Raw genomic sequence first — 12,711 nt, forward strand, 5'->3', positions numbered from 1 at the left:
TGACCATATTGACTAAATGAATTTCACAAAATCCCTAATGTAAAACCAAAAGTCAATACATCATGCTCTTCACAAGACCAACATTTAGTAGTGCAACATCAGAAACATGAAGACTTGTAATGTCATTATCTCACCCATAAACCTCATATTCCTCAATGCTGACCACTCCGCAATTCACACATTCAAAGACAAAACCAAATATTGCTTCAAGACCACTGAAGAAGCTGAAAACAAAACCAAAGTATGGTTCAGATGATCAAGCATTGTATTCATCAATTCCCGCTGCTCATAAGCCCTCATTGTTACAAGAAATCAACAAACATTAACCAATAGTAGTAAGATGCAACACAAATCTTGACGTTGTCAAAAAACCCAACTGCACCCTTAACACTACCCTGAGCATTGCTTCACGCTAACATCATCCAACTCTCAAGTCTTATCATAAAATAATGACACTCCCTTCCTTTCTCATAAATTTGCTTTCACAACAGCTTACACCCTACTTGAAAATCATCTATACCTCTCTCAGTTGGGGCATATTCTTTCCTTTCTGAAAAATGGACAAACCCTCCTCTTCTTCAAAAAACGCAACGTAGACCCAGACTATATGCACAGTTAAAACTGCATTACTCCATCCTTCACATGCTAGCAAACTGCATTTTCAGAAACACAGATATATATATATATATATATATATATATATATATAAAATCACAACCTCCTACAGGCCTACCAGTTAGGTTTCTGAACCTTCTGTAGCGCAGAGACACTTCAGGTTGACAGCTTTGGTTAAATCGATGATTAAAGTGACTCTTGCTTCACCATCAGACACATGGTCCTTCTAAACACCATCGACCCCATATGTAAGCATCTCTAGCATAAGCCTTTGCTTCTTTGGCTTCTTTCTATCCATTCAAGCACAAATATATTAAGGATCAAAAACGCGTCTCACATTTAAAAGATTACTTTATCACAGATGAACGAGAATGTAACAGCACACCGTTTCTGTCTTTTCATGTGAATCAGGTAATTTTATTCAGAGAGCAGTCTGTGGATCAGCCAGCAGATACTTGTATGAGTCTGTGCAAAATAGGGACTGCCTGGGAGTGACACATGTAGAGTCTGTTTTTGTCCTAAAACTGTGCTACCAGAAGAACTGTGACCGTATGCAAGTTTTCTTTTCCACTGGACAGTAAAACATTTGATTTGGTTCTGTGCAAAGAATACTCAATTGCACAGTGTTTGCTAAATAAAGAACATAATCTGCGCTATTAAACTTCCAAGCGAATGGTCTACTGGGCCACGAATAAATAAGCTGCCTTAACACTCGGACTCTACTTTTGAATCTACTAGGATTTACTGACATCACATAATTACCTGTCAACTGTTTGCTGCTCTCTACATTCGAATTAACAGATCACTCGATTTTGGCAGCACACGTTTTTATTTGTGAGTTGTCATTTTACAAATCTCTGACATTAGGTCTGTCTATTTGGTTCAGTTGAATAACAAAAGGATTACACGTCGAATACTTTATTGTAAGATCGGTTAAGTTATAGACCTTCAGAGCTGGCTATATAATTTACATTTTTCAAGGCCTAAATATTCATGCATATCTCTTACCCTTTTCTTTTAAGTATCACGTCCTCCCAAGTTTTAACCTTACTTAAAAGATTATAAGCTTTACCTGGAACCTTTAGCAGTCTTGCAGGTTGATTAAGAGATCACCTACACTAGTATGTTGACAAATATCCATATCTCGTTTGAAACCTGGCATCGAAGTCGCTGCCTGGTTCCTAGTCTATTATTAAAAGCCTGCTGTCTTCTTCAAGCCAGACTTCAACCAAGACGGAGGAGTAAGATGCAACCACAGAAAGATATGCACTTGGATGTCTTTTCCCCTCTCCCTCACCACAAATGCCAAGTCACTGGATTTCACACACCAACGTCTGCCTATGCACTTATAACACCTATAAGGGCACGTAACTCTGTTGCCCCTATAAAGTGATTTGCTTCCGACTTAGTGCTAAGGTCATACAATAGAAATATCCTTGATATAAGATCTAATGAATAAATACTTCCACACTACTTCTTGTCCCTTTTTAGATATCCCAATTCAAAGATCCAAATGCAATAACTTGTAAACTATTTTGGGGTTTTTTACCCTTCACTGGACTGAATGTATTGCTAATGTGGTTTGCATTCTATTTCTTGGTCATCCAAACTGTCTCTCAAATGTTGTACATAATACAGTACTCATTAATTTCCCAAAATAAGTGTTAGCCTTACACTATATATATGAATGCAATTTACAACAGACTCGGACTCCACAAAGTCAATGATGATCGTTACCCCAATACGATGAGTTCACCATATTTCACCGAATCCTTATTTAAAATGAAGGCCTCCCCTGGAGACGAGAAGATCTGGGAGGCTTTGGCACAGGTGCGGCGGAGATCCAGGGTCTGTGAGGACACCGCGTCAGCCGTGCTCCCTTCCAGAACCATCCTGCAAGAAAGGGAGAAGATGGAGAAGTTACACATGACACTAGAGAAGGAAAAAAGAGTAGCTCCATCTAACAACCTCCCTCCTTGGTCTGTGGGGAAAAGGATGGGGCACTTCTGTGTCTAGAAGAATGGCACTACCATTTAATGCAAATTATCCACTACTTCGCAGGAAATTTCTTAAAGCAGGAAAACAGTACACTCGCTCAATAGAAACCTTTTACTGTCTCCAGGGTAAAAACGCGGGTTCATTTTATGTAATCTTTAAACTGTCTCTGTAGGGAAATTGGGCAGAATAAAGGGATGGTTCATAGGGTGCCACCTCTCCACTTACTGTGGAACATAAAGAGATGGATCTCAGATGAAAGGCACTGTTTATCGCATGCTCATCCACCTTGGGCCCCGAGATATAAAAAAAAGGTCTGTGTGATTGCTGCTATCATTCAATTGCCCCGTATTTAAAATGTCAGGTTAATTCCATCCACACTTTGAGTGATCAGTGTAAGAGAGGTTTAGAAGGCTGCTAGCACAAGCACAATTGTCCCGAAAAAAAATTGTTTATCCTTTAACATCACTGCGGGATACAAATAGAGGGTCATTTCCTGCCAGCCTTCCCTTTTAGATTGAAAAACTAAGGAGTTAGGCCAATGTAAGGGGTGAGGTAGGCTGAACCCTATTAAATATTAGCTAATAAGCCTTCCCTTTTAGGCGAAAAATGCTGAGCAATTTCTTGCTATCGCCCCAAAGTCAGTACGTATAAATTAAAAAATGCAGCCCCAATTAATGCCATCCCTCAATTCACTAAAATATAATAAAGATTAGTTATTTCATACCACCCATTCACGCTCTCTGGGGTAAATATGGACGGTCACTGCATGCTACTTCCCTTCAATCTCTTAAATTTTCTGTTATTCACTGAAATCCATGCACCATCTTTAGTTATGAAACAGGTGGGTGATATCATGCTGGGTTAAAACAAAAGCTGCCTCATCCATGCTATACTTTCACTGTGTAAAGGTAAAAGGTTTAATAAGTAAAATCCTGGCCTCTAGATTGCTCCCGCTCATGCCCAAATTAGGTTACCCGGACCACGCACGGTTCATACCTGGCAGTAACACAGCGCTGAACCTCAGACAGCTCCTCTCCATATTAGAGTATGAGGCCCATGACCACGGCAGGGCAGCGCCCTTTGCATGTGATATCGAAACAGCCTCCGATAGCCCAGAATGGAGGTTCCTTTACGGGGTTTTGTCCAAAATGAAACTGGAGCAGGGATTTTTAGCATGGACTAAACTGTGGTACATAGAGCCCACAGCCGGAGTTTGAACAGGGCGGACAATATTGGAGTTACAAAGTAGGCCAAGGAACGCAACAAGGGTGCCTACTGTCGCCTCTGTTGTTTGCCTTGGCAATGGAGCCATTGGCCTGCCTGGCACGAGAAGAGGTAAGATATATGGGCATCCAAGTTGACAACCACAGACACCAAATACACTGATGACCTCATATTATTTCTCAGGGACATAGAGGTGGATCTGATTGGAGCCAGGCCTATGCTATGAGAATTTGGAGTTTGGCCTAGCTTAAGAGTAAATTTGCAGAAATTGCATCTTTTTCCCTTAGAGGCCGACGCTCCCTGGCCAGGTGGACTAGGGAACCTTTGCTGGGAACCTGACTTTCTACCATAATTAGGGGTAAAAATATATTATGACAGGCAGAATTTACTAAACGGTAACGTGGGTCTGGCTATCAGATCCTTACAAGCTTGCACCGAGTTTTGGCGAACGCTCCCACTCTCGTGACAGACAGAGTGGCCCTACTTAAAATGGTGGCAATCCCCAGTCTACTTTATTTCTGCACAGTACTGCCGATCTGGATTCCCAGAGCAGTCTTCAAAGAGCTTGATTCTTTAGTCACGTTGATCCTTTGGGGCTCAGGACGCAGACTGGTGGCACTAGCTAAACTACACTGCCCATCTAATGATGGAGGGCTGGCAGTACCAGAATTCGAATCCTATTATCTAGCAGCCGTACTCAAGTGGTACACTCAGTGGCTTGCGAGTCGACAAACACCGACTCGAACAGTGGGGACGTTTGTCCAAAATCTTCCCAAGTTGATGGGAGCTTTTCTGAGAACTCTGCGGATCTCAGAAGGGGACACACCAGAATTCAGGTTGACACAGCGCTGCTGGTCCTGCTGCTTGCAAAAAACACGCACACGGATCCCCTACTCCCCGGCCATATCCCTAAAGATGTTGACCTGCCTGCTTACCACATGGTGGAAATTGGGAGGACCTGACTGAGAGGGTGGAGGCAGGTGTGGAAAAAGTACAGGACATGTTTCACGATGGTGCGCTCCTCCCGTTTTAAGAATTTAGAGAAGAATTTGATCTCCCTCAGGGGCATTTATTCCTGCATAGAGCAGTAATAGTGGTACTCCGCACACACTGGAAGACCAGTATGTCAGAACCACACTAACACAACACTTGTCACTATAAGATAAGGGAGGCAGTCACCTTCCTCTATAGAGCGATACCCAAAAACACACTACAACCTCTAGAGATGCTGAAGGCACAGAGGGAGACAGATCTGGGAATCCCCACACCAGAAAAAGACTGGGGCAATATCTTGGCGAGAGTACCAAAAGTAACCAGAAATGCATGATTCAAGCTGATTAACTACTTTTCCATTTATAGAGCACACTTGACTCCAGGTCATATTGCCAGGTACTTCCACGCAGAGGGAACGGCCTGCCTGAGATGTGGGGCCATAGAAGCATAGTTAAAGCACATGATCTGGGACTGTCCTTACTTAGTACATTATTGGGAGGAGGTCACAACACTGATAGCAAACACGATTTCCAGGGAGGTCTCCTGTACTACGTGACACTGCATACTGAACTGGTTCCTTCACACTGCCAAAACGAAGGTCACAGTAGAAGCCTTTATACTTGCAAAGCCCAAAATAACAAGAAACTGTAAAACCCCTAGAGGGCCCAGAATAGCTGGGTGGCGGAAAGAGCTAGAGAAATGGGCGGTATAAGAAGAGGAAGTGCCACTTAGAGAAGCTAGGAGGGGCATTCGGAGTATTGACGTAGCGCAGGCTTGGGAGGTATTAGTGGACTCCTTGAAGGACCCAGAATCAGATACTTGGAATGCTCTTTGCTGCATATTCGGAAAGCCGCCAGCAAGAAAGGAAGTGAGTCGTCGATTGTGGTCACCCCACTCCTGAAGGCTGCATGGCGCCGACCCCCCCTTCCGTCCCGAGTGCCTAGCTCATCCCCACACGACTGATGGCTCATACTGTGTATGCTCCTCCTCTGACTGTAAGAGATATACTGAAAACAACAGATTAAATGACCAACAATAAGCTAACCCTCATTACATTTCCTTTGCAAAATGGTATCAACTCATGTTAAGGGAAGGGGGAAACTTACGTTGCAATGAAAATACAGTTGATATTGTTATTAAGTAAAAGCGATGACAACTCCATTGTAAAAATAAGGCCTATTAGGCAAACTTGTCAAAACTGGATGCAGGACTATTGTCAAAGATTTCAATAACATTTGTTTTAAAAAAGTGTAAAAGGTTTAAAGACCTGTTCATGCCTTAGGATGTAGCCAGACAAAAGCGATAACAAGTACAATTAAATTATAAAACATAGAAACAACATAGCGCAGCTTACCTTCCTGAGGACAGAGAAGACTACAGGAAGACATATGTGAGGGTTAATTTATTCTATTTCCAAAATAAATTGAAAACAGCTTAAAGCTATTGGAATCGAAAATCCTTGGTGTAGTGAACCTTTGTCGGAGGTGCCTCATAAATAGGGACTGGGGCGAGGAGGACTCTGAATCAGGGAAATGAAGATAATCAGTAAGTAATAGAGTAATTCCTGGCAAATCCCTGAGCAGGGATCCAAATTCAAACTACTGCAAGAATCACAAACAACCCATTAAATTCACTCTTGGCAAACTTTGGCAGGGCAAAATTCACCAATGGAATTTACTAGGAAGATTGGGGAAGATAGTTGAGAGGTTCTAATGCACAATAAATTCTCTACCTCATCGCCCCCCTTGCACTTTCCTTCCTTACTCATTGAGGCAGTCCTGTCTCACCAGGCAACCAATAACTACGTCCAATTAAATTAGAAAGTCCTCTCCTCTCCCCTCCACTCCTCCTGTTCTGTTTTGTCTTACTTGCATGGAAGCGCCTTTATGCAGGGTGAATCATAAATCGTCAAGTTAGTAGGACGAGATTGCTGCAGTCAAAGCAATGGTGTTTTATTTTATTCAGGGTTTGCGAGGTACCCTCTACAGCCCATTGTGTTTTCCTGCAAGGAACAGCTTGAATGGGGGCCTGCAACGCAGTCCTGGCAACTCTCCCTTTGGCTCAGTCTTGATGGCGTCCGGCCGGTCCTGAATGGCTAGGGCTATCCTTCTCTGTGCAGAGGGGTGCTTGGAATGCTCTTTGCTGCATATTCGGAAAGCGGCCGACAAGAAAGGAAGTGAGTCGCCGATAGTGGTCACAACTTTTCTTGATGCTTATATTGTTACTTATACTTCTAATTAACATGTTCATTCATACATATAGATGTCTACATCTATTGGTTGATCGTGGATGTGCTTACCTGGTTGGTTTGATTTCCAGGATTAGACTTCCTAATGTAACTAGGTCTAATTTTGTGTGTCTTGTGCTATTTGTCAGTATGGAAGGATGCCAGAGGAGGTCCATGTCGTCCTCCTCCTCGGTTGAGGGTGGACTCATTCCAGCCAGGCAGAATAAGTCTCCTGTGTCTCCCTAGCCTATGGTGGATGACTGCCTTGACGACGGCAGAGAAAGTACAAAAGATGATTGATGCAGTATTAACAAAAAGCTCTAAATGACAGAGAGAAGACACATAAAGGCTTTAGAAGTCATTCTACTGAATCTTCCTCTACATCAGATGATGACATACCCTCAGGAAAATACGACAAAAAGGGAGGAGATTCCAGAAATTCTCAGCCACATCAGGCACAGTTTGAGGGGGTTCAGCCATTTCCGGGACAGCATAAAGAAAACATGCTGTTGCCTCAATATATGAAACCACCAGTGGTTTCGATGCCACTGAATTCTAAGTTCAAATACATGATTTTTGGGAATGGAAAGAGCTAGAGTGGAAGTACCCAGGTTTCCTGAGAAGCTTTATATTCTGGATGACACAAACATGACTCTGCCCAATACTCTAGATGTGAATTCTATTTTGGCAACCCTAATTGGAAGACCCTCTTTAAACCCAGAGGAATGTTCTCTTTTTGATGCTACTGACAAAAAGGTAGACAGCACTTTGAAGATGGTGTTTGCAGCTCAAAACCTTTCCTTGAGATCTAACACTTTTGCAGCCTATTAAGGTTAATCTTTAATTAAGGGTTTTGATGGGCTGTCAAGAGCCATACAAGGTGGCAAGGATTGTTCAGATTTGCTTGTTGCAATGGAGCACAAGGCAAAATTCTTAGAAGACATTTTTTCTGATGTCCTGAGAACAGCTTATGTAGCTCCTACAGCAGTAGCTGCATCCTGAAGAAACATATGGATGAGTGAATTGAGGTTGGGTGCATCAGAGAAGATGTCTTTATTGAAGATACCCTTAATGGCAAGGAGCTGTTTCGGGAGAAATTAGATGAGACGATAGCCAACGCTTTTAAAGGATGCCCTTCTTCATGAGGGCAAATCATCCTCATCTTCATACCCTCACAGGTCTTTGGGTCATTCCTCCAGATGGTCTCACGAGAAAGCCTAAAGATCTCCTTATCGGAGAAGGAGATTTCAGCCAAAGAAGCAAACAAGGAAAATTGATGCAAGGGAGGATCTAAGAAAGGTCCTGACTAGTCCAATTCTGTAGCTCAATGGGATTCGGTTGGTGGAAGGATTCATCTATTTGCAGATGGCAGAGCTCAATACATTAGCAATCAGTGGGTCTTAGGATGCCAACCAGATAGATTTTTCCAAAATCCCACCAGGTATGATTCATACACCTCTACAGAAGAACCCAGGAAAGTGCAAAGCTCTAATGACAGGGGTTCTGGATCTTCTAAAAAGAAGACCAGCGTACAGGTTCCTCAGAATATGGAAAAGGGTCTTACTCCGATCTATTTCTGGTACAAAAAACATTCAGCTCCTTCAGGTCGGCGTTCAACCTAAAGAAAGTGAATAACTGGATCCGGACAATCAACTTCAAAATGTTAACTCAAAAGTCAATGATCCCAATGATAAGAGGAGAGGTTCTTACTACAATAGATTTGCCGAATTCCTACCACCATATCCCTATTGTGACAGAGCATCAGATGGATTTGTGCTTCGCAATAGGGGGACATAATTTCTGAATTGTAGTTCTTACTTTCAGTCTGACATCTGCATCAAGAGTATTAACAAAAGGTGCTGGCTTTGCTGGTCACCTTGCTTCATCAAGAGGGCAGTTTCTTTCCCCCTATCTGGACAACTGGCTAATGAACACGGTTCAGAAGAGTTGGTCCAGCTGCACACTCCAGAGCTTTAAGCTTTTTGCAGCACCATAGATTTCTCATAAACCGGGAAAAATCACAGTTAGTTCTGTCTTAAGACCAACTTTTTATAGGAGCTAAATTCTGTACAGACCAATATTTGGTTACTTTGGCTCAGCAGGGGATTACAAAGATCCAGTCATACTTAAGAACTCTCCTTGATGAAACAGCTCTCAACATTTACTCATGTATTCAGGTTCAAGGAGACATAGCGTCCACCATCTTTCTCATCCCTTGGCTCGGTCCCACTTTCAGAATCTAGTGAGATTAATTCTAATCCTCTATCGATGAATCTGGGGCAGAGGGTCAACTGTCACATGAAGTGAGACTACATTTTCAGTGGTGGCTGATCCCATCAAACCTGTCAAAAGGGGTTTCACTTGAGTATCATGCTCCCTTGGTCATCACACCAGTATTATGGGTCCATCATGGGACCGATTTCGGGGTAACACCCCACATCAGCCAGGCTAACTGAAATCCAGTGGCATAGCAAGCAAGGGACCCATGTCTGGACATACCCATCCCACTGAGCAGGGGCATTCCCTCTTCAACAAATGTCTGCCGCCATCCAGCAATCTTCTCCCGGATTGTCAGGAAACAGGAGTTACCAGTATTTGACTTTTTCACAACCAGTGCACATGCACTGGTGGACAGGTATTGATCCAGGAGGAAGGAACATCAGGCAAGGGTGCAGATGCTCTTTCCTGCAGGTGACCCCCAGGGCTTCTCTTTGCTTTTCCTTCCTTTACTTTTCTTTTGAAGTTTCTTGTAAGGGCAGGCGGAAAGGAGGGACTGCGATATGGGCCTGCTCATTTTGGCTTCGTCTCCTGACATCCTTAAAGAAGGAGGAATGAAGACTTCCGACCAACCCATCACCTAAATTTTTTCCAATTCTACAGCAGGAAGGTGGAGGAGACTGAGAGTATATATGGGAATGACAAGAAGAAGTCTTCCTAATCTAGAACCTACCTTACAGGCATCCAGGAGGCCTTTGACTTTGAACCCTTACTCCAGACACTGGTTTTCATTCAGTAAGTCGTGTGGGACAAGACAGTTCATTTCATCCACTGGGGTCTTTTATCTGCAAGATGGGCTATTTTTGGGTTAAGAATTTCCACTCTTAAGATCCAATGGGCCTCTATTAGACTATTCTGGTCCTCCTGTCGAAATCTGCTTGATTCTGAGTCTTTGGTGCCTGGTATTTGTAAAGGGTAAATAAACATTCATCCTGATCCTCCTTGTCAGCTTCTTTCTTGGGCTCTTTTTCTGGTTTTAGAAGTACTAAAGTTCTCTCCTTTTGAGCCTTCAGTACAGGTGAATTAAAAACCTTATCGACGAAGACGTTCTTTCTAGTAGCAATCACTACAGGTAGATGACTGGGGGAGTTAGTAGCATCATCATGCAGTCACCCTTTTTGTCAACCTTTTTTAAGACAGAATCATCTTGCATCTCATTCCTTTATTTTTACCAATGGTCTGCTCTACTTTTACCCAACTCAAGTTTCTAAGGAAGAAGAGGTTCTTCACAATTTCGATGCTAGGAGGACTCTCCTGATCTATCTTGAAAGGATAGCTGATTTTTGAATGTCAGAGTCCCTATTTGTAAATTTCTGTCCTGCTGGAAAGGGTATAAACCAGCAGTGGCTTCTTTAAGTTGTGGGTCAAATCTCTAATTGTTCTAGCTTACAAGGCTAGAGGCCATTCCTTTCCAGAGGTTGTAAAGGGAAAATCTGCTCGAGGAATGTCTGCATCCATCCATAGATTTGCAGGGCGGCGATACAGGCTTCACCATCCACCTTTGTGAATCATTGCAGGATTGCAAATAAGATGGATTTGGACAATGTGTTTGGTTCATGAACCTTATCCTCTATCGAAGTAAAAGAGGTGGTTCTTTTCTGGGCTGGGGTATGTGTCTTTAATGAAAAGTTTTTGTGTGGTCAAGCATACACGTTTAAGCTGTTCTGGGTTTTTGTTTCTTTTGGTGCATCTCATTGAGTAAGCAAGGAAAGCGAGGAGAGACGATGAAGTAATACTTCAATTACTTACTGGTAATCTACTTTACTCCGAGTCATTACCCTCGCTTTCCTTCCTTAGGTCCCTCCCTTCCTCCCGATACTCCAGGCCAAATACAACAAAAGCGTGCACAATTTGTTTCATGAATGGGAGGAGTGGAGGTGAGAGGGACTTTTGTCTTTAATTTTACAAGGCTAATATTGGTTGTCTGGTGACGCAGGAATACCTCAAGGAGTAAGGAAGGAAGGGGGGAGACTCAGAGTAATGCAATTACCGGTAACTGAAGCAATACAAACTGAATTTTGCACGTAAGTCACCATACCACATTCTATTCCTAGAGAAAAACTCATAATATTTTCTGCACGCAGAACGTACCACAACTCAATCCGTCAGCATTGGAAATCAGGGCCTATTATACCCCGCTTAGATGTCTGACAAGTTGTTCTGTTGTTCACTGGGTGGGGTGGCATCTGTGTCATTTCATTCAGGTTCTCCTCTATATCTGGGGAAAAAGCAATCACTCATTTCATACAAAATCCCACGCCTGTCACTGCCAAGTAAAGACTCAGAAGTATTTCATCCAAGAAACCAAACGCCATCTTACAGGAAGGATGTGGAGCAGCTGGCAGAGAAGCTACTCAATAGCTGGAATACGGGTTTGACTCTGCGTCGTCTCATCATCCTGTGATTCTGGGCAAATCACTTATTCTCCCTGTGCCCATGGACAGTGCTTAGATAACCCTTATGGGTGATAAGCCGCACTATATAAATCTAACATCCAAACTCCACTTCTGATTCGTCTGAAACACAGATCTATACCTTCTTTTGTGCCTTTCTCTTCTAATATATATACCTGGGTTTGCCTCGTCTTTTGATGCTGCGTGACTGCTGCATGACGTCCTTCTGCCGAAAATATTCTTCAGGATTGCTTCCCTGAATTTGGCAAACCCCTCCACGCTTGGGCTTTGAGGTTTGAAGCAGCGATTCCAGTCTTGAAGTCTTCTTGTTCCACTCCGGGAGGAGTAACCAAATTGCCCCGGGAGAGTGGAAGTTCCGTCTTCAGAGTGGGGTGGGGAAGTACGTCGTAGCAGTTCTGGTTCGAAGGTCGGCGTTCGTCTGGCGTTCGTTGTTCCCCAAACAGGAGTCGCATCGATAGTACCTGCCAAGAAGCCGGGTCCCACAGTAAGTCCTGTGTGGTGTGTGCTTGCTCCCGTTAGTGACATTGTGATTTAACGGGAGCATTGACTGTAACATCTTAAGCTCATAACATCACCATGTCTGCCGACACGTTACAGGGGCGGGTTGCGGCAGCTAGAACCATGTTCACCGATTCCCCGGCTGGGGACGGAGCAGTACCAACTATTTCAGCCACCCCCCATGAACCGCACAGCAATATGAAGGATTTGTTTAAAACGTTGGAGAAAGCGAGTAAAGCTGAGCAATCCAAGTGGTGGGAACATTGTTCGCTGACTGGGTACTTAGAGGTTGGCCGGGTCCCGCGGGGATTGAGAATTCTGCTAGCCACGCCCTACGAGAATCCTGACCCGTGTATGCTTGTCGATTGGGCAAAATGCAATCTTGAATCTTCCAAGAAGCTCATGGCAATACTGGTTATAATACGCAGAATCTGATCAAGCTAAATTACTTGTGGAGATTGATAG

At 43.3% G+C, this 12,711-nt stretch overlaps 1 protein-coding gene across 8 annotated transcripts in view; it reads right to left on the reverse strand.

Moving 5' to 3' along the window:
- The window catches only part of PELI3 (pellino E3 ubiquitin protein ligase family member 3), a 306,160-nt gene that overhangs the window by 221,465 nt on the left and 71,984 nt on the right, over positions 1-12,711 (reverse strand). For 7 of the 8 annotated variants that reach the window (XM_078660792.1, XM_078660790.1, XM_078660793.1 and 4 more), the window contains exon 2: positions 2,353-2,508. In XM_078660792.1, coding sequence (XP_078516918.1) covers positions 2,353-2,507 — 155 coding nt within the window. In that variant the 5' untranslated portion in view covers position 2,508. Of the gene's footprint in view, positions 1-2,289; positions 2,509-12,711 lie in introns of those variants that run through there. The other variant, XM_078660796.1, reaches the window with a different exon arrangement.

Source organism: Lissotriton helveticus, chromosome 9 (assembly GCF_964261635.1).
Source record: "Lissotriton helveticus chromosome 9, aLisHel1.1, whole genome shotgun sequence".
Lineage (NCBI taxonomy): Eukaryota > Metazoa > Chordata > Amphibia > Caudata > Salamandridae > Lissotriton > Lissotriton helveticus.